Below are 22,099 nucleotides of genomic sequence, written 5' to 3'. Positions count from 1 at the left end.
AGTGAGACTTCCTCTTAATTCTCTTTTTAATTAGTCTCCCTTCTGCCTTCACGCAAGCGTCCTCGATGCACATAGTGGGCTGCTGCATACAGCGCGTCAATGAAAAAAACCACCATCCTGTACTCGAAACTACTTAGTATAGGCATGTCTCCAAATGAGCCAATTCAACCAAGGGAGGATATTTATAGTGTGTGGAGAAAAAAAGTGACATCATTTGTGCCACGTGTAGTTCACAATGTTCATTCAAGATTTAACGGGAAAGCTCGGGAGACGGACAAGTCACTCGCACAAATAACGGAAATGCCGAGTACCGTGGGAACTCTTTATCTACACCCCGTTATATCGTGTGATATCGTGCTAGACCACGACCACTTCACCCTGGTTACATCTTGCGTCAAGTCGCCCCGTGAAAAAGCCCCATAAACATTTGATTTTTTTTCAAGAGTTGACAAGTTTCACGGGTTCCTGCCATTAGCGCCACGAGTCTCTAAGTTGCGTCCACGAGTTCCGACGTTACAGCTATGTTAATCGTACGTTATTACCACGAGTTTTAACTCTGGGTACCTCGTGTGTCAACTCGCACCGTGAGACGGGTTTAAGAGTAGTGGGTGCCTGGAAAGCATTGCCAAAGGTGGTGGTGAAGGCTGGTATTTAAGAAGCTTTTACATAGGCTTGTGGAAGTGCAGGGAATGGAGAGATATGAATCATGTACAGGCAGATGGGATCGGTTTAACTTGGCATCATGTTCAGTACAAATATTGTGGACCAAACTGTGTTCCTGTGCTGTACTTTTCCATGTTCAGGAGTGATGACTGCTATTTATAGAACCAAGTATTGGGAAAGAATATGTCACGCTTCAAAAATAAACGTTGGTTTAGTCAATGTATGAAATGAATGCAGGGCTGCAGATGAGAAGTCTTATCCAATCTTTGGTTCCCACCCATCTCAGTCAGGAAAAAGGATTGCTCATCTCATCCATCTATTTTGTATAGTGTAAGTAAGTAGCTTTCCCTGTGTAAATACAATGAACACAGCTTCTAACAGTAAAACACATGCTCCTAGTGTGCTCCATTCTCAACCCGTGAAGATTTGACTTTAACATAATTTTGACCTTTATATACCATTTTAAAGTGCCATACTTTGTTCTCTGGACCACTGTTTACTGTTCTCAAAGTAGCGTCAGCAACAACGTTATGGAAGAAAGGTTCACCACTATCGCATTCCGCTTGTCATATTTATACAAGGCTCGCGGCATTTAGATTTAACACGGATAGTAAAACTGGCTAGTATTGACTTTTTTCTCCAGACATCGTTTCGGGTTGTGTTTTTCACTCGAATGATCAAAGTCCACTGGTCATTTGCATTAAAATGATCGTATTATTGACAGACTGATGAAAATTGAACAGACTAAGACCAGCGTAGAAAACAAAAATAGGAGTCCACTGAATGCAAATTCACTCATTGGTGTTTGACTCACTGAATATTTTGCTGGGATCATGTTGGTTAGGTTTAACATATAACCAAGTGACCAGCCCATGTTGCTGTGTTCCACCTGCAATCAATTGAAACTATTAGTGAGCGATATATTCAAGTTTAATTACTGGACACAAAGGTTTGAAGACTTCAAAGAGACACAAAAATGTATTGTCACACAGCAGTTCTATGTGATGTTATCTGGTGGACAGTAGCTGCCAACATCATTATAGTGCTCACATGCTCAAAATATAGTATTTTTGGATTATTCATAATTCACAGTATTCTCTCAGCCTGACTCCTTTCATTCTGCTGTTCCTGCTCACCGCCTCTTATTGAAGGACACATGCGTAACAGCAGCTAGTATGACTTTTATGTTTTCCAAGGTATTTCGGAGGACACTTGTAAAGTGAATTTAGCACTAAGGCATGTCAAGTTTATTGTCATATGCACAAGTATTGTACGGTACAGATACAATGAAAATCTTGCTTGCACTGTACATTGGTGCAAGGAAACATGTTTAAAGAGAATTGGATATGGCTTTTCCAGCTATAGGAATGATCTAGGGATGGGAATTGGAGGAGAGCAGATTTTGTGGAGGTTGTGGGACCTGAGCAAGTTACAGAAAAAAGGAAAGTTGGAGGTCACAGATCTTTAACTCTTCTCTAAACTAAACTTATCATTGATTGCATCATTGTTTATGGAATATGAGGGTTTCTGATTGTGTGAAAGTATGTGATTGAGTTGTTGCTACTTGATTGTGTCCATTTAAAATTTGGGGTTAACATGTGATTTAGTGTTTGATGGCACTGGGACTCTACTCACTGGGGTATAGAAGGATGAGGAGGGATCTCATTGAAACATATTGAATAGTGAAAGGCCTGGATAGAATGGATATGGAGAAAATGTTTTCACTCGTGCAGGAGTGTCAAACTCATTTGAGGTCATGGGCAAAATGCGACCGTGCACGCTGGATTGCACCATGCACGCGCAAATGCAGCCCGATCCGGCACCGCAGGCAGCTGCAGCCCATTGACATCGGGGAGATCAACCCTCGGGCCGTATTGGACCCCTTCGTGGGCAGCGAGGTTGACACCCCTGCATTAGTGGGAGTTTAGGACCAGAGATCATAGCCTCAGAAATAAACGATGTTCCTTTAGGAAGGAGATGAGGAATTTCTTTAGTCAGAGGGTGATGAATCTGGAATTCATTTTTTGCAGAAGACTGGGGAGGTCAAGTCAATGGATATTTTTTAGGCAGACAGATTCTTGATTAGTACGGGTGTTAGGGGTTATGGGAGAAGGCATGAGAATGCGGTTAGGAGGAAGAGATAGATCAGCCATGATTGAATGGTGGAGTAGACTTCATGGACTGAATACTCGTATCACTTATGAACTAGTAGTTGACTCCTGGATAGAAGTGATTAACGGGTAATAGCAGTGTCATCTTAAGTGATAGGCCGAATGGCCTAATTCTACTCCTATCAAGTCCATATAAAGCAGACTATTTGATGTTTTTAAAAAAAGACCCAGGTTTCTAGAATCTATGCTAAATTCTAGAGAGTATAAACCAAGTCTATCCAGTCTTTCTTCATAAGACAGTCCTGACATCCCAGGAATCAGTCTGGTGAACCTTCTCTGCACTCCCTCTATGGCAATAATGTCCTTCCTCAGATTTGGAGACTAAAACTGTACGCAATACTCCAGGTGTGGTCTCACCAAGACCCTGTACAACTGCAGTAGAACCTCCCTGCTCCTATACTCAAATCCTTTTGCTATGAAAGCTAACATACCATTTGCTTTCTTCACTGCCTGCTGCACCTGCATGCCCACTTTCAATGACTGGTGTACCATGACACCCAGGTCTCGCTGCATCTCCCCTTTTCCTAGTCGGCCACCATTTAGTGAACCCGGGTCTCGGCTTTCTCCCTCGCCCCACCTCGATAAATCTGAAGACTTCCCCCATCCTGAAACGTCACCTACCCATGTTCTCCAAAGATGATGCCTGAGCTGCCCGCCAGAGTTACTCTAATTTTTGTAAACCAGCATCAGCAGTTCCTGTGTCCACTATTTGAAGTTAATTGGCAGGTTTCCAAAACTAGTAGGTAGAAAGCAATACACTGGCATGATGTCTGGGTAAACTTCACAGCTCTCATGTTCTTAAGTTGGCCCATCAAGTCTACTATCAAAGGCTTTCTGAAAATCTAAGTAAACACCATCCTCTGACTTTCCTTTGTCTGTACTGCTATTTACTTCCTCAAAGAATTCCAGCAGATTCATCAGGCACGATCTCCCCTTCACAAAACCATGCTGACCAGCCTATTTTATCATGGATTTCTAAGTATTCTGTAACCACACCCTTTATAATAAACTCTAAAATCTTACCAACCCCTGAAATCAGGCTAATTGGTCTATAGTTCCCACTCTTCTGCTTTGCTCCCTTCTTATGATGAGAGGGATAGACAGAGTTGACGTGGATAAGCTTTTCCCACTGAGAGTAGGGAAGATTCAAACAAGGGGACATGACTTGAGAATTAAGGGACAGAAGTTTAGGGGTAACATGAGGGGGAACTTCTTTACTCAGAGAGTGGTGGCTGTGTGGAATGAGCTTCCAGTGAATGTGGTGGAGGCAGGTGCGTTTTTATCATTTAAAAATAAATTGGATAGTTATATGGACGGGAAAGGAATGGAGGGTTATGGTCTGAACGCAGGTGTATGGGACTAGGGGAGAATACGTGTTCGGCACGGACTAGAAGGGTCGAGATGGCCTGTTTCCGTGCTGTAATTGTTATTATATTATTATACAGCAGGGTAATATTTGCAATTTTCCAATCGTCTGGGACCACTCCTGACCAGTGATTCTTGAAATGTCACTTACTAATGCTTCCACAATCTCTAAATCCACCTCTTTCAGAATCCTGGGGTGCAGTCCATACAATCCAGGTGACCTATCCGCCTTCAGACCTTTCAGTTTTCCAAGCACCTTCTTAATAATGGCCACTCCATTAACTTCCACCCCCTGACTCTTGAATTTCAGGCATGTTGGCGGTGTCCCCCACTGTGATGACTGATGCAAAAAAGTTATTCAATTCCTCTGGTTGATGTGAAGAAGCTGTTCTTGAACCTGAACATAACGATTTTCAGGCTCTTGTACTCACCATTGAGAAGAAAGCGTGTCCAGAGTGGTTTTTAATGATATTAGCTGCTTTTTTGAGGCGACGCTTCCTGTAGATCCCTTTTAATGGTGAGCAGGTCAGTACGGGATGGATTACTGAACCAGGCCATGATGCAGCCAGTTAGTGTGGTGTCCACAGTACACCTGTAGAAGTTTAATATAGCATGTATATATTTAACATGCTGAATCTCAAACCTCTGAGAAAATAGAGGCATTGATGAGCTCTTTTTGTGTTACATCAATGTGCTGGGTCATCACAGCCTGGTTCAGTAACTCGAACTTCCAGGAACAAAGGAGATTGCACAAAGTGGGGAACACTGCCTGTATAGTCATGGGTACTGACCTCCCCACCATTAAAGAGGTGTACAGGATGTGCTATCTCAAAAAGGCAGGCAGTATCTTCAAGGCAGCACACACCCTGGTAATGATCTAATTTCACTCCTGCCGTTGGAAGAAAGTATAGGAGTCTGAAAACTAAAGCCCAGGTTCAGGAACAGCTTCTTCCCAACAACCCTCAGGCTATTAAAAACACTACAAACGCTGATTAAACTATAAACTTCCTTGGTTGCACTAAGGACGTTGGGCTTTGTTTTTCTTTTTTGCGCTATAATTTTTTTAATCTTATTGAACATTTTTTGTTAAATAATTATCTATGGAATACTGTGTTTACAAACCTCATTGTGCTGCAAGTAAGAATTTCATTGTTCTGTTACGGGATATATGACAATAAAGTACTCTTGACTCAATGCTACAGGTGATATTGCCCAGTTGCTGCTTCTATGAACCACTGCAAGTTTGCTATCACCACTTTAATAAGACAGTGAGAAAACTCATCCTTCCAAATTTGGTTCAGTAATATGCCCTGATTGTGAATGCATACGATCTCTCTCCCCCTCCACCTTGACAGGATTAGAATTTATAGTAATTAAAATTAAAGTCCTAATCTCCCAAATATTTCACGAAAAACAATGTAACAGAAATGGTTGTCGAAGAAACAACTTTTTGTACTTGCCTGTTTCTGAAAACTAATTTGGATCCATGTCTGATGATTAAACTTGTAACCTCGCACTAGAAGAGCGTAGATGTAATTGGCATTGAAACATTGCGCACTGCGATCGGAGTCTGACATATTTGGCAGTGACTGTTGAACCTGCAAGATAGATCTTTTAGTTCACACTTACAGTAGATAATGATCACAATGCACTTTTAGATTTTGTCTGTCATTGTCAATTTGTATTCAGTTTGGTAGATATCTGTTGATGTTTAGTTTAGCCTGGAGATATAACATGGAAACAGGCCCTTTGGCAGACCGAGTCCACGCTGATCATCGATCGCCCAGTCACGCTAGTTCTATGCAATCCTGCCTTCTCATCCACTCCCTGCAATTTTTACACAGACCAATTTACTTATAACCCACATGTCTTTGGGATATTGGAGGAAACCCACACTGTCACAGAGAGATTGTGTAAACACATAGAATGCAGCCAAGGTCTCTGTCACTTCAAGGCTATCCTTATTTGATGCAGTGGCATGCAGCTCACCTATTAGCAGCATGGAAGTAGCTTGTTTTTTTTAAACAGGCACACATTAAGCATAACACTACATGTGACACGTACATTTTCTGTGTGAAAACTATCCAGTCAAGACATTAAAACAGGTCTCCCAGTGCGACCGAAGGAAATACGGTCATAGCCACCCTGGATTTAGTAGTGGCTGTATCAACTTGTGTGAATAAAATGTAGTTATGAATTACATCACTTACTTGGTTCCAGCTTTTCATACAGAAAGATTTGACTGTTGAAAGGAAAATATCCATGGAAAAGGATCCAGTTAAATTCAAGGCTTCCATTGTCTCAGAGAAACCAGAAAAGGCCTAGTTTAAGAGGAATAAATCCACAGGTAAAGCTCATGGTTTGGTCAATATGATCATGACAAAGTATGAAATTCCACTTAGTTATTACACACCACAAAGTCGCCGCGCATCAGTTGATTGAGTACATCCAAACGCTTTGTCCAAACGCCTTTAACGTAGGAGGATGTAAACATAAATATTGATAATATTTGCTGGCGGCACAGAGTATGATCTCCAGTTCCAATGAGGGTGACGTCAGCATTGTAGTTCTCTGGTAGTTTATCTCCAATGCAGGAACTTTCAAAGACTTCCTCCAGTTGGAGTTTCATAGTGTAGTGTGCGGGAAGACACGGGTCTTCAATCCTTGATTTATTGACAGAATTCTGGGTGGGTAAAATAAAAGCATATGCAAAGATATGATTACTTATGCAGATATAGAACTAATACAATTAACTAAGAACTTCCATTTGGATTGTGCCTTAAGATGAATCACATAACGTAAAAAATGTAAACATATGAATTAGGAACAAGAGTAAGCTATTCAGACCTGCACCCCCATTTAATAAATTCCTGGCAAATCTCATTGTAATCTCAACCATACATTTCTGTCTATTCACATTAACCTTTCATCTCTGTAATTTAGAGCTATGAGATAATTGTCTCAGGATTATGGGGTAACTAGGATGAGAAGAAATTGCTTTTGTTAATAATTAATCTTCAGAATCCTTAAATGGTTGCAGATAATCAGCCATTGAGTGGTTAATTTTGATCTCTCTGGGGAATCAAGGGACATGGGGATGGGATGTGGAGGATATGCCCTGACATATTGAATGGTGCAGCTGGCAGAAGTGCCTGTATAACCAACTCCTCTTCCACATGTGTTTTATGGTTTCAGCGACTTGAGGCAAAGAAAAGTTTTTGTAGTTAGGTGCCTTCTATATTTAGGATATACAGCACAAAGTTTGAGAATGGTAGAATCCTACAAGATGTTAGTTGAGGGAAACCATTGGCCTGGTAACCATCTTAGTTAATGTTGAAGTGGTGCTGTGAACGTGATTGCATTTACCCGAACTTGTGGCTACTATATTGATTTAAGACCTTATTCAGCAATGCAGCATTCCCTGAGGAATAGACTGGGAGTATTGGACTGCTCATCAGAGGTATGGGTGATGTTCACTGAGCTAGCACTGACACCATGCCAATACATAAAACAAATATTCAAATCCTCTTTAATTACATTCTGCTTTGAGCTCAGACTTTCTGAAGGTGGGCTCTGGGGAAAGAGTCTCACTGATTGGATCACTTATAACCATATAACCATAACAATTACAGCACGGAAACAGGCCATCTCGACCCTTCTAGTCCGTGCCGAACACATAATCTCCCCTAGTCCCATATACCTGCGCTCAGACCATAACCCTCCATTCCTTTCCCATCCATATAACTATCCAATTTATTTTTAAATGATAAAAACGAACCTGCCTCCACCACCTTCACTGGAAGCTCATTCCACACAGCTACCACTCTCTGAGTAAAGAAGTTCCCCCTCATGTTACCCCTAAACTTCAGTCCCTTAATTCTCAAGTCATGTCCCCTTGTTTGAATCTTCCCTACTCTCAGTGGGAAAAGCTTTTCCACGTCAACTCTGTCTATCCCTCTCATCATTTAAAAAACCTCTATCAAGTCCCCCCTTAACCTTCTGCGCTCCAAAGAATAAAGCCCTAACTTGTTCAACCTTTCTCTGTAACTTAGTTGCTGAAATCCAGGCAACATTCTAGTAAATCTCCTCTGTACTCTCTCTATTTTGTTGACATCCTTCCTATAATTAGGCGACCAAAATTGTACACCATACTCCAGAATTGGCCTCACCAATGCCTTGTACAATTTTAACATTACATCCCAACTTCTATACGCAGAAATCAGAATCAGAAATATTTTATTGCCCTCAGCTTTCTCTCCAGTTGCATATATTTGTCCCTTTTTGGTATAGGAACAACTATCAACCTAAAGAAAGCACAGCAACCGGTACCTGAATTGATATTATGCTTCAGTTAGTAATGTTGAAATCAATAATTGAACCTGGCAATAGTTGAATGCATTAGACTTAATCATGACAGAGTTGGTGCATTAAAAATAAAGTCTGCCCTCTGGTGAGTACAGGAGTCGCCATCATATTTTGAAAGTCGAAGGAGTTCTCTCTGGAATCCTGACAAGTGAATAATCTTAGACACAAAAAGCTGCGGTAACTCGGTGGGACAGGCAGTATCTCTGGAGAGAGGGAATGGGTGATATTTTGGGTCGAGACCCTTCTTCAGACTGGTTAGGGTTAAGGGAAACTAGAGATATAGATGGTTATGTGGAGAGTTAAAGAACAATGAATGAAAGATGTGCAAAAAAGTAATGATGATAAAGGAATCAGGTCATTGTTAGCTGTTTGTTGGGTGAAAATGAGAAGCTGGTGCGACTTGGGTGGAGGAGGGATAGAGAGCGGGGATGCCAGGGCTACCTGGTGAGAGAAATCAAAACTCATACCACTGGGCTGTAAGCTGCCCAAGCGAAATATGAGATGCTGTTCCTCCAATTTGCGTTTAGCCTCACACTGACAACCCACCACTAGTCACATTTTCCATCTCCACCCCTCTCCGCCTTCTGCAGAGACCAGTCCCTCCGCAACTCCCTGGTTAACTCATCCCTTCCCAAAAACCACCCCCTCCCCGGTACCTTCCCCTGCAACTGCAGAAGATGCAACACCTGTTGCTATACCTCCTCTCTCGACTCTGTCCAGGGACCCCAACAGTCCTTTCAGGTTATACAGTGGTTCACTTGCACCTCCTCCAACCTCATCTACTGTATCCGTTGTTCAAGATGTGGACTCTTATACATCGGTGAGACCAAATGCAGACTGGGCGATCGTTTTGCGGAACCTTCGCTCAGTCTGCCTGAATCTACCTGATCTCCCGGTTGCTGGACACTTTAATTCTCCTTCCCATTCCTCCACAGAACCTTCTGTCCCAGGCCTCCTCCATTGTCAGAGTGAGGCTTAATGCAAATTGGAGGAATTGCATCTCATATGTCGCTTGGGCAACCTGCAGCCCAGTGGTATGAATATTGATTTCTCCCACCATGTAATCCTGGTATTCTCTATCTCTCTATCCCTCCCCCACCTAAGTAACACTAGCTTTTCGTTTTCACCCTACAAACAGCTTACAATGTCTGAAGAAGGGTTTCGGCCTGAAACGTTGCCTATTTCCTTCGCTCCATAGATGCTGCTGCACCCGCTGAGTTTCTCCAGCATTTTTGTGTACCTTCGATTTTCCAGCATCTGCAGTTCCTTCTTAAACAGCTTACAATGGCTTGTTTCCTTTATCATCGTTAGTTTTTTGCATATCTTTCATTCATTGTTCCTTATCTCTCCACATCACCGTCTATGTCTCTCATTCCCGTATCTCGAACCAGTCGGAAGAAGGGTTTTGACCCGAAACGTCACCTGTTCTATCTACCCAGAGATGCTGCCTGTCCCGCTGAGTTTCTCCAGCTTTTTGTGTCTATGTTTGGTTTAAACCAGCATCTGCAGTTCCTTCTTACACAAGTGAACAATCTTAATATGACCACTCTCATTGATGTTACGGGAGCTTGCTGTGTACTAATTCACCACAGCAACTATATTTCAAACTGCTATGAAACATTTAGGATGTCGTACAGTATTGAAAGATGCTGTAGAAATAAATGGAAGACTTTAAGGATATATATAAAAACAAGAAATACATGTATTTCTAAATTGAATTCTTTGAGGTTATACCTGGATGAGTTTTGCCAAATAGATCTTCTTAGCTTCGTCTCGTCCATAACAGGCTAGGCTTTCAATGTAGACAGAATATTTGTAGTTATACAAGGTGATTACTGTGCTCTCATATCTATGTGAATGGCGTTTAGGTACAAATGCTATTTCTGAAGACGCTCCACCCAGATCCAGAGTACCTTTGGTTGTTATCGTAAACGTTCGTTTTGGCTGTGTCCAAGTACGTCCCTACCAAAGGATTTGGGTCAGAAAAGAGATGAGCATCAACAATGCTGGAAGAAGACATTGATAACTTGCATTTACAGTGGCAACACATCGTGTTTGTATAATGGCTCACAACATTTCACAGAAGTGCAATCAAACAAGGTTTGGCATTGATCCTATTTAGTTCAATTAACAATTTCTGTAGTTGGGTGAACACGCCCACAGGATTAAGTGGCATCTTCTGAACATCACAAGGTGGAGATGCCAGCATTTTTGCCTCCATCAAAGGGTCTTGGCTTTGAGCCTTACTCTTGAGACTTACATAGAACACAAATCAGTACAGAGCAGGAACAGGCACTTTGGCCTATGATGTGATGCCAAATTAAATTAATCCTTGTTATCTGCACATGATCTATGTCACTCCATTCCCTACGTATTCATGCACTCATCTAAAAACCTGTTAAATGCCACTTTCTCTGTGTAAAAAAAAACTTGACATCTATTTTATTCTTTCCCCTTCGCTCCTTAAACCTATGCCCTCTAGTTTTTGATTTTTCCACCCCAGGATAGAGGTTCAGAATACATACCCTACCCATGCCTCTCATAATTTTATAAACTTCTCCCCTTCGTCACTGATCCCCCCCCCCCCCTCAGAGAACACAAGCCAAGTTTTGTTCAACCTCTCATGGCTAACACCCTCTAATTCAGGCAACATCCCAGTAATCTCTTCTGCACTCTCTCCAAATACTTTACATACCTCCTATATAGGGATGACCTGATTTAACAGTCTCATTGTGGTACTGAGAGAATGCATCAGTATTTAGCTTAGTATACAGATACAGCACAGAAACAGGCCCTTCGGCCCACAGAGACCAGCGATCCCTGCATATTAACATTATACCAACCCAAAACGCCACCCATACTTCCTCTCCAGCGATGCTGCCTGACCTGCTGAGCAATTCCAGCACTTTGTGTCCCTTTTTGGTATAAACCAGCATCTGCAGCTGTTCGTTTCTACTACTTGTTTCCACTCTTTCCCTGTTCTGATGAAGGATCTTCGACCTGAAACATTGACTCTATTTCTATTCTTGCAGACGCTATCTGACAAGACGAGTTTCTAGAATTTTCTGTTTCACAATATTCCCTACATCATGAATGTAGCTTTGACAAACCTGGCGGAAGTTATCCAGTAAGTAATTTGCTGTAATCCATCCATAGGCCCCTTCCTCCTTCCCTGAGATAATCTGGGCGCTTTTAAAATCAAATGGTGAGGAGTGGAGGCGGCCTTCAATAACAGCGAGGATCATAGATGCGGCTGTTGAATTCTGTATCCTGGCAGATTGAAACAAAGGGTGGAGGCAATTTAGAGAAGTACACACATTGGAATATGTAAATGCTGAGAGGATGCTTCTTCTCAAGGGTGAGTTCAGAAGTAGAGGACATGGTCTCAGAACAATGTGGCGCCCATTTCAGATTGAGATTGGGAAGACTTTCTTCTCTCAATGGGTCTCAGTTGTTGGAAATTCTTGGCATAGTGCTGTCACCACAGGGTCCTTGGGTATATTTAACAGTGAGACAGATAGATTTGTTATCAGTAATAGGAGTCAAAGATTTTAGGAAAAGGCAGGACAAAGAACTAAAAAAATATCAGTTTGGCCATGATCCTATTGCATGGATTTCCAAGTATAAGGGCTGACTGACCTTGTTGTGATCTTAGTCATAGAGACATGCAGTGTGGAATCATGCCCTTCGGCCCAACTTGCCCAAAGCGACCAACAAGTCCTATCTACACTAGTCCCACTTGCTTGTGTTTGGCTAATATCCCTCTAACACTTTGCTAACCAAATACCTGTCTAATTGCTTCTTAAACGTTGCGATAGTCCCTGCTTCAACTACCTCCTCTGGCAGCTTATTGCATACACACCAATTGCCCTTTGTATGAAAAGGTTACTCCTCAGATTCATTTAAAATAAATTCCCCCTTCACCTAAACCTGTGCCCTCTGGTTCTCGATTCCCCTACTCTGCACAAGAGACTTTTTGTGTGTCGACCTGATCTATATCTTCTCATGATATTTTTATATCTTTTGGTCTCTGAAATCCCATGTGTTTTGGTTTGTGATTTGAATGATATAGTCTTTTAGCCTTGGATGACAAATCCTTTGAAATGTTTAAATGAATGTTCGCATGATCTTACTGGAGTAGTCGCATTCCTGCAGTCGCTCCAAGGTAGAGAGGAGTAGCATTGTGTTTCTCTGCTGGGATCACTTCAATTGTTCTATTGAGACACCATTCTATTGACCGAGCTGCCTCTGCGGGTTCATTGTCAAACTTGGAAATAGCAGATCCTGTGAATGGGAAGTCACACACTTTAAAAAATCGTAAAGAACTTAGGACTTACCAAAGCATCTTACTGATAACAAAGTATGTCACAGATTGGATATGGCCAGCAACCATAAATGATAGCATGAAAACGACAAGATTCGTTAAAGCAGGGGTGTCAAACTCATTTTAGGTCATGGGCCGGAATGGGCAAAATGTGACTTCATATGGGCCGGATTAGTTGTGCATTCGCGCATGCTCCCACAGCTTTCGTTGCCTTAGTTTTTTCAACCTGCTCGCGTGTATCTAAATCTCTGCTATCACTACAAATTGTGTCACTTTTCAAATTTCATTTCTTATGCAGAAGATTGCCTAGCAAGCATTACTTTTATGATTGGTTTTATCTTGCAGTCATAGGCTACAAGAAAGTTGTGACGAGAGAGATAAAAAATAATACTATTTTGGTTGTTTCGGGAGCCACACCCTTTCCATTAATAAACCGTTTGAAATCGAACATTAGCAGACACAAATGTAGACCGAATGAAACAAATTGTAACAAATCTATTAGTCTGCTTCCAGCAATCAAACTCGGACAATGAACACAGTTAGCCCCTAATTTTTATTGAAGTGATCACATTTACAATAATAGAATAGCTAGAAAATGAATGAATCACAATATTATGACACTCAATATTTCATAATGCATTTTGCTTACATGTCGCAGTCCATCGAACAGGGTCACTCATTTTTCACTTGCTGCTTCCAGACACCTGACATCTCTTGGCTTTAACCAACCTGTCAACGTCAGTTTCTGGGCAGTTGTGATTTTCATTATGTCATTTAGGTGTCTGTGTGTCAGCTACGAGTGCAGTTTGGATTTGTTAATGTTCATTATGGAGAACGCCTGCTCGTAGAGATTTGTGGTCCCGAACATGCAATGGATCTTTGAGGCAAAGTCTGTCATCTTGGGGTACATCGGTTCCAGGTGTTGATAGAATGAGTCCAGACCCACAGTCTCAAATTTATATTTCGAAGCCGATTTACATTGATCTTCAATTAGCTCCTTTTGTAGTTCCTCCGGCACATCTGATGTTGCGCAGGTTGACGGCAAACGGCGAGCAAAATAGTGAGAATAGCTTCTGGAGCTGAGTGAAGATTAGGAAACGATTCTGAAACTCACTTTACAGCCGTGATATTTTGTCCTTGTACCTGTCCATGTTGTCATTATTCCAATGAGCGACACACACAGACTGCAAAGAGGGGAAATGAGCTGGGTTGCTCCAGGATAGTTGCATCTCCCACAGGCCTAATTTAATTTGAAAAGCAGGAATGCTGTTGTAGTATTCCGTAACAAGTTTGTTGCGGCCTTGCATGTTAACATTAAGCACAGTTAAGTGCTCTTTTATATCCACTAAAAATGCAAGCTCATGAAGCCAGTTTCGATTATCCAACTCTGCCACTGGCTTCCCTTTCTCGTTCATCAATAGTCCAATTTCCGCACATAATTGAAAAAATCGTTTGAGCACAGACCCTCTGCTCAACCAGCGGACTTCAGTGTGGTAGGGTAGGCCGTGTCCAATATTACATTCGGACAAAAGAGTGTCAAATTGCTGATGGTTGAGTCCCTTGGCTCGAATAAAATGTACCCCGTTTTGATCACCACATATTTATTTATTTATTTATTTATTTGATTCTTTGTTTCGAACAGAATAAAAGAATAAAAAGCAAGTGTGAAACAGCATCCAAAAAACAAAACAAGAATATTTATAAAGTGTCATAAACAATATCTATAAATAAATGAAATCGTATGTGTCCGAAAAGGAGCAGGAAGAAGCCAAAGCTTATTAATTCCCACCCCTTATTCAACTGCTTGTAATTATCTTCTACAAATTTAACAGCTATATGTACACCATATGTACATCAGCAGCTATATGTACATCAAATTATTTACATTTATACACTAATCAAATATTTACAAAGCCATACAAAAAAGAGAAAAAAATAAAAAAGAAAAGAAAAAACCCTCATATACTATACAGTATCTTAGTCATATACAGTATACAACCCATCACCCTATAATCACCCTTCCCAATACAATCAGTATAACAAAAATCCCACTCACAATCACCTATCCTCATCCCAATATCCTTTTAAACAAGTGTTCATCCATGACAAAACAAGACATCCATGACATTGTCCATTTTCAGGCTCCTGTTACATAACGCCTCGCTGAATAATACAATGAAAATTCCAGAATTCCTGCACTGGATTCTCTGTCTGAACTTTCTCTCTGAGCTTCGCAACAACACCTGCCTTTTTCCCAACCATGGACGGTGCGCCATCTGTTGCCACACTGACATTGTGACTCCAGTCAACCCTCAGTCTGTCCACGGCCTCGATGAGGCTGGAGAAAACGTCGTTCGCCGTTCTGGTCTTTGTCATGGGCACCATCTCCACAAACTCCTCGGTGACGGTCAAAGATGCGTCATCACCACGAATAAATATTCCCAATTGAGCTACATCCGTCACGTCGGTGCTATCATCAATTGCAATAGAGAAGGCAATAAATGACTCAACACTGTCTTTTTGATGACTGTTCAAATCTCCTGCAAGGTCCCCGATTCTCTATGCCACAGTAATTGTTGACAAGCTGATATCACCAAAAGCCTGTCTCTTCTCAGGGCACACCATCTCAGCTGCCGTCAGCATGCATGCTTTGATGAATTCCCCCTCTGAGTATGGCTTTGACACAACAGCTATTTTGTTGGCAATAATATAGCTGGCCTTGACAGCTCCATCTTGAGTCTCTCGTCTTTTGGTGAACACTGATTGCTGTTTTTTCAGAGCTGCTTCAAGCTCGTGTACCTTTTACGTTCCGAGTCGTACTTGTTACTTGTTATATTTTTCTCCGTGTGACGTCTCATAGTGTCGTTTGATATTGTACTCTTTTGCCACAGCCACATGTTGCCAGCATATCAGACTCCCAGGTTTGCCGTTGACCTCACAGAAGAAAAAAAGATCTTTCCAATTATCGTTGGATATCTGACCTTCGATGTCAACTTTTCTTTTCTTGGAAAGCATTTTGAACCCCCAGAGCATCAACCAGTCTCAGCCCTGCTGCAGGTGTTACTTACCCGAGTACTCTGTGTGTTTAACTGTGTCTGGCAACGTAAGTGGGGCCCTAGTGGTCTTCAGTGCAGGGTGGTAGTTGTTTATTTTGAGTATAAGAGCAGGGTGGTTCTACTGCAGTTGTACAGGGTCTTGGTGAGACCACACCTGGAGTATTGCGTACAGTTTTGGTCTCCTAATCTGAGGAAAGACATTCTTGTCATAAAGGGAGTACAGAGAAGGTTCACCAGACTGATTCCTGGGATGTCAGGACTTTCATACGAAGAAAGACTGGATAGACTCGGCTTGTACTCGCTAGAATTTAGAAGATTGAGGGGGGATCTTATAGAGACTTACAAAATTCTTAAGGGGTTGGACAGGCTAGATGCAGGAAGATTGTTCCTGATGTTGGGGAAGTCCAGAACAAGGGGTCACAGTTTAAGGATAAGGGGGAAATCTTTTAGGACCGAGATGAGAAAAACATTTTTCACACAGAGAGTGGTGAATCTCTGGAATTCTCTGCCACAGAAGGTAGTTGAGGCCAGTTCATTGGCTATATTTAAGAGGGAGTTAGATGTGGCCCTAGTAGCTAAAGGGATCAGGGGGTATGGAGAGAAGGCAGGGATGGGATACTGAGTTGGATGATCAGCCATGATCATATTGAATGGCGGTGCAGGCTCGAAGGGCCGAATGGCCTACTCATGCATCTATTTTCTATGTTTATGCACAGCAGGTTGTTAACTGGCGCCAATTGTTTTCTAAGCACACAACAAGCTGCCGGCACAGAAGATGGCACAGACAGCGGTGGGAGAGAGAGCGGCTGCCGTACAGATCCATAATAAATGGTCGTGAATATAATTTTTTCCCCTCAAATCATCCCGCGGGCCGGTAGTTTGACACCCCTGCATTAAAGTGTTGCTGTATGGGTAGAAGACAGGGAGAATTCTCTTGCCCTTCATCAAAATAATGCTATGGGATTCTTTTAAGTCCAACTGATAAATATGGACTTTCATATTATGTCCTATTGAAAGATGGCATCCCCAACATTATAGCACTCAGTATTACACTGAACATGTTATCAAACCTGACCCCATGACCTTCTAACTCAGAGTTGAGCACTACCCAAGAGAAATGGCTATTGCATTAGGGCAGTGTAACTCTACTCCCCACTGCAAGACAAACCTGAACGGTGACCAGACACTAATGCTGAATGTCATTTCCCATCTAATACCCTGCTCACCACAGCTCTAAATTATGTTAATGAAGTGAGAGGCAGATTTGAAATGGATTTGAGCGCCGCACCTTCACACTTGTACTTTTCACTGACGACACCAGTGTTATTCTCCTTTTCTGCTGGCCAGTTATAAACATAAACAGTTGTATTGGAGGCCCCGGCATCGAAGACAATTCCATACTAGGAAAGATACAGAATGGTCATAATAAGGGACAATTAAAGTTGTAGTAAAGTGGTTAAAGACAGTGAGACAAATATTGTTAGATCGTTGTTCGACGCATTTGGAATAGAGACTCAATTAGGCCATTACTGTCTATGATAGGGGGTTAATGTCATATATTAAGGGAAGCAATTAAGATGTAGTTAGTTATATCTGGGCTGTAGTTAGATATAATTTGGCTACAAGATACAGTCTATGCCAATGGTTAATGTAGAAATTAGGAACTGCAGATGCTGGTTTACAAATTAAGACACAAAGTGCTGGAGTAACTTAGCGGGTCATTCAGCATCTTTGGAGAACAGTCTGAAGAAGAGTCTGAAGAAGGGCCCAGATCTGAAATGCCACCTATCCATGTTCTACAGATATGCTGACTAACTCACTGTTACTCCAGGACTTTGTGTCTTCCAATGTATAATAATAATAATAATAATAATAAATTTTATTTATGGGCGCCTTTCAAGAGTCTCAAGGACACCTTACAAAAATTGAGCATGTAGAGGAAAAACATGTAAGGGGAATGAAATAAATAGTAGAGACATGACTAGTACACAAAGTAAAGACAGAATTCAATACAAAACACAGTATGAGGCAATTAATGCACAGATGAAAAGGGACGGGGACGTGGGGCTAAGGATAGGCAGAGGTGAAGAGATGGGTCTTGAGGCGGGACTGGAAGATGGTGAGGGACACGGAATTGCGGATCAGTTGGGGGAGGGAGTTCCAGAGCCTGGGAGCTGCCCTGGAGAAGGCTCTGTCCCCAAAACTGCGCATATAATGTGCTATGGAAGTATTTTCCATTACTTTTTGTGTTGGAAAGATCTGCAGATGCTGGTTTAAATCAAAGGTAGACACAAAATGCCGGAGTAACTCAGTGGGACAGGCATCATCTCTGGAATGGGTGATGTTCGGGTCAAGACCCGTCTTCAGACCCATTCCCTTTTCCCTATGTTAACAATCGCAATATAGTTGCACTCCTAATGGATGCCCTCTCTGCGTTTCTTCCCACCATCCAGCTGCTAATACTTAACCCCTCAATATGTGCATCTCCCACCTTCTGCCTCCTTTTACTTCACTGAGATTGAAATTGGGTGTTTGGCAGCCTCTCGACAGGATGCCTCCTCTCAGCTCCGTGGCGTGAGCCACATGTGTTCCCTGTGTTTCCTCTCGCATCCTAAAGACATGTGAGTTGTTAATGTTAATTAGTCACCGTAAATTATCCCTCGTGTGTAAGTGAGTTATAGAATTTGAGGGGAGTTATAGGGAACGCGGGGGAGAAGAAAATTAGATTAGTGTAGAATTAATGTAAATAGGCACTTTGTGACTGTCGTAGACTCGGTGGGCGGAAGGGCCTGTTTTCATGCTGTTTGATTCTACGAATATATCCAGCCTGCTCCCCACTGCCAACATATTCACAAGCGCATTCATTCATTGACCTTCTTCAAGGAGTGACGTACCTTTAGCCCGACGGGGACAGTGACTTTCTTGAGCTGCTGAATGATTGAGATAATCATGACAGCGATGGCACTGCTTAGAAGGACAATGATGGCAGCTACCATTGGTCTCCTCAGCAGCATCATTCAACTTTCCTGTATAAGGAAACAGCTACAACATCAACAAAGCAGCTTCTCATTTACTGAATTAGTGGCAATATAAATGGCAGATTCATTCTGGATGAATCAGTATACAGACATGCATTCCGATGGAAACATTAACAAAGGCACATACTCTTTGGAAAATCAAACTAAATATGCTGGAGGAACAGAGATGGGCTACACAAGCATGAATCATTAAAATCAATGATGTAGGTCCAAAGACGTACAGGTATGTAGGTAAATTGGGTTGGTAAATGTGAAAATTGTCTCTAATGTGTGCAGGATAGTGTTAATGTGCGGGGATTGCTGTTTGGCACGGACAAGGTGGGCCGAAGGGCCTGTTTCCGCGCTGTATCACTAAACTAAACTATAAACTAAAGGTTATTAAAGGAAATAAAGATAAAGGAAGCCATGAGGGTTCATTCCAATTAACAATTTGGAAAACCATATGTTGTATTAAACCTTAGTTACATGGAGCATCTTTTTAAGTTCTGGTATACATACATGAAGAAAGATCGAGAGGCACAAGGTAGGTGACTAAATTCTTTATCGAGTTAAAAGTAGTTGCAGGAGGCTAAGATACATTTAAGGATATTGAAAAGGTATATGTAGGGTTGTTTCCCTTGCATATAAATCTAGTGCTGAATGCTACACGTGTAAGAAAGTCACAGATAAATGCAATAAGGGTTGAAGGCAGAGTAGTGAAAATGTAAAATCTTAGCAACACAGACAGTGGTTATGTTAAATGTCAAGAGTCAAGAGCGTTTAATCGGTAGAATCACCTGTACCAGAACAATGAAATCCCCATCTGCTGCAGCTTTCCAGGCCCACACAGCAGCAGAACAATATTATGTAAAGCCAAAGTATGTAGTGCAACTTTAAAAGTGCAAAGTCCATTGTAGTTTGGTGCTGAGGTAGGGTTGGGGTTAAGGTTGTGAAAATGGATGATAGATCAAGACATGATAGAAAAGAGATCAGAAAGATGTTTTGAATGTGTCAGATGAAAAGGGATAGGAGGGCGTTTCATCAGAGCGGCCATTCAGTGAGTTTGCTTTTAGGTGACGTAGCCTTTCGGTTAGTTTGCATTTAGGCGTCCCACCCTTTCGGTTAGTCGGCGTTTCGGCTTCGTTTCCATTCGGTTTCCACTTCTTTGCTTCGGCTTCTCATCTGTCGGCGCCACGTCCGGGTACCGGAGTTGCTCACCAGATTTCAGCCCATTTCTAGTGTACATCTTTTTATTATTTCATGATTCACATTGGAATTCTGGCAAGGCACTTTATGAGGCACGCCCTTCTCCACCTCGAGCTGCACTTGTGTGGGTTTCGTGGCGGAGATTTCCCACTGGCAATGTTTGTGTGCGCAATGCCAAGACGGGTTGCCAAGGCAGCCATAATTAAGCAGAAATGTGTGTGTGTGGTAAACACGAAAGAATAAAGGACCATGTGTATCTACAAATTTGAAGAAGGGTTCTGACCCAAAACATCACCCATCCATTTTCTCGAGAGATGCTGCCTGACTCGCTGAATTACTCCAGCACTTTGTGTCTATCATGCGTATCCACAAGTTGTGCAGATGACAATGCTGTTAGCACGGAAATATATGTGAGTATATGTCACTGTGTGTGTATTGGAAGACAAGCATGTTGTATGTAAGTAACTAAATGCAACAAGTCATCTTGAGAGGATTTCTTTCCATTCCTTCATCCACTCTGAATTATGCTGTGAAGGCACTGGGTCGTCTGGTACCTTGGGACATGAGCTTTAACCATGAATACTGCCAACTATTTGACTGCGACTGATAGACGCTGAGATTGATAGACACTAAGAATGACCTCTCATCATTCCTGCATCGAATGCAGGGCGCGGAGCTCACTCGATGCTGGTACACTCGATGACCAGCCTGCTTAAAGTCGGATATGTCAGCAATGACCGGGAATCAATTCTATTAGCTTTATTGCATTGTCCCCCATCAATAATTAATCTAAGAGAAACCACTGCATTTGGAGAGCAAGGAGAATCTGAAGTTTGTTCCCATGAGGAGTGGTTGAGGCGAGTGCAGAGATGGGTTAAAGCGCAATGGGGAGACATGAGAGGGAGCACGGAACAGAAGGATATGCGGATAGAGGCAGATGCAAAGAGGAGGCAGGGTTGGTGTGGAGCAGGAAACACCAGCGAGGAGCAGTTGCACCAAAAGTCCTGTCTCTAAGCTACACGTTCAGAGTATTCCATGTCTCAATTTTAGTTGTTCTGTGTGGGAACGTTTCAGGAATCAAATCACTGCTGTTAAATGTGTGGCCGTGAGGACAGGAGCATATATCCACCAGAAAACATCAGAAGCTAGTGAATTACATGCAGATATATTAAGGGGAGATGAAAGATGGGCTGGTGACCGATAGCCAGGTGTATAATCCGTGGGCAGATGTCTGTTCCTGTTGAAGTTGCAAATGTCCCGAAAGGTCAAAATAGTGGGGAGCTGGTGCTTTAATCCACGTCAGACCTGCCTCTCATCTCTGTGGACCCAAACTCCCCTTCGCGATTGTTGAATTTACTGGGAAAATCCTTCCCGGTTCCAAGATCCCATTACATTTTACTCCCATGTTAATTCTACGATCAGTTATGTCACTCCGAGGATCAACGCAAGATTTTAGCTGCACTGAGAACCCACAAATTAAATTCACCATGCCAGATAGGCAATTCTAATTGTGAGAATGATTTAGAAAAAACATACACTCACCAGTTTTTCAAAGCTTTGTCACTCTGTTGAGGAATAGGGAGAGCTATTGAAGCTGCCTGAATGCAGAAAGGAGATGAGCGGAGTAGTATTTGGTAAGTGCTTTCAGAAAGTGAGCTCTGGGCTGTGGGGAGGAGGTGGCTTAAGTCCTCAAGTCTGTCTCAACCAATCCCAAAGTTAAAGCAAGCTGCAAAGGCAATGCATTGTGTTCGCTGGTGCACTGCTACTGGTACAGAGCTGTGAGCTCACTCCACACTTTCTGCGGTGTTTATTTGGCAAGGCAATATGGTAGCACATAGATCCTACTCACTAAACAGTGCACACGTGTCTTTAGGCCAATGTGATCATACGACCCTGATTTCTGGAATCAACATTCAGTGTCCCCAATTTATT

General features: G+C 42.1%; 1 protein-coding gene across 1 annotated transcript; it reads right to left on the bottom strand.

The window, feature by feature from the left end:
• Positions 1-709: 709 nt before the first annotated feature.
• Positions 710-21,823, bottom strand: LOC116971912 (ectonucleoside triphosphate diphosphohydrolase 3-like). Its single transcript, XM_033019103.1, has 10 exons — positions 21,710-21,823; positions 18,839-18,970; positions 17,233-17,344; positions 12,698-12,848; positions 11,675-11,834; positions 10,299-10,526; positions 6,613-6,882; positions 6,410-6,520; positions 5,660-5,797; positions 710-1,552 (listed from the first exon to the last, which is right to left on the bottom strand). The coding sequence occupies exons 2-10, from the start codon at positions 18,959-18,961 to the stop codon at positions 1,364-1,366; spliced, it is 1,482 nt and encodes a 493-aa protein (XP_032874994.1). The 5' UTR covers positions 18,962-18,970; positions 21,710-21,823; the 3' UTR covers positions 710-1,363.
• Positions 21,824-22,099: the final 276 nt, after the last annotated feature.

Source organism: Amblyraja radiata, chromosome 4 (genome assembly GCF_010909765.2).
Source record: "Amblyraja radiata isolate CabotCenter1 chromosome 4, sAmbRad1.1.pri, whole genome shotgun sequence".
In the NCBI taxonomy this organism is placed as follows: Eukaryota; Metazoa; Chordata; class Chondrichthyes; order Rajiformes; family Rajidae; genus Amblyraja; species Amblyraja radiata.
The sequence above is the reverse complement of the archived record's forward strand: the minus strand, read 5'-3'. Positions and strand labels throughout refer to the sequence as shown.

Bases quoted from the DNA above. Each gene is read 5' to 3' on its own strand.
- LOC116971912 (XM_033019103.1), bottom strand. From the start codon at position 18,961: ATGATGCTGCTGAGGAGACCAATGGTAGCTGCCATCATTGTCCTTCTA. The intron at 6,521-6,612 runs GTGTGTAATAAC...CTCTTAAACTAG, and splicing joins TGATGCGCGGCGACTTTGTG to GCCTTTTCTGGTTTCTCTGA. The intron at 1,553-5,659 runs GCAAGTACAAAA...AATTGATTGCAG, and splicing joins AAATTAGTTTTCAGAAACAG to GTGGAACACAGCAACATGGG.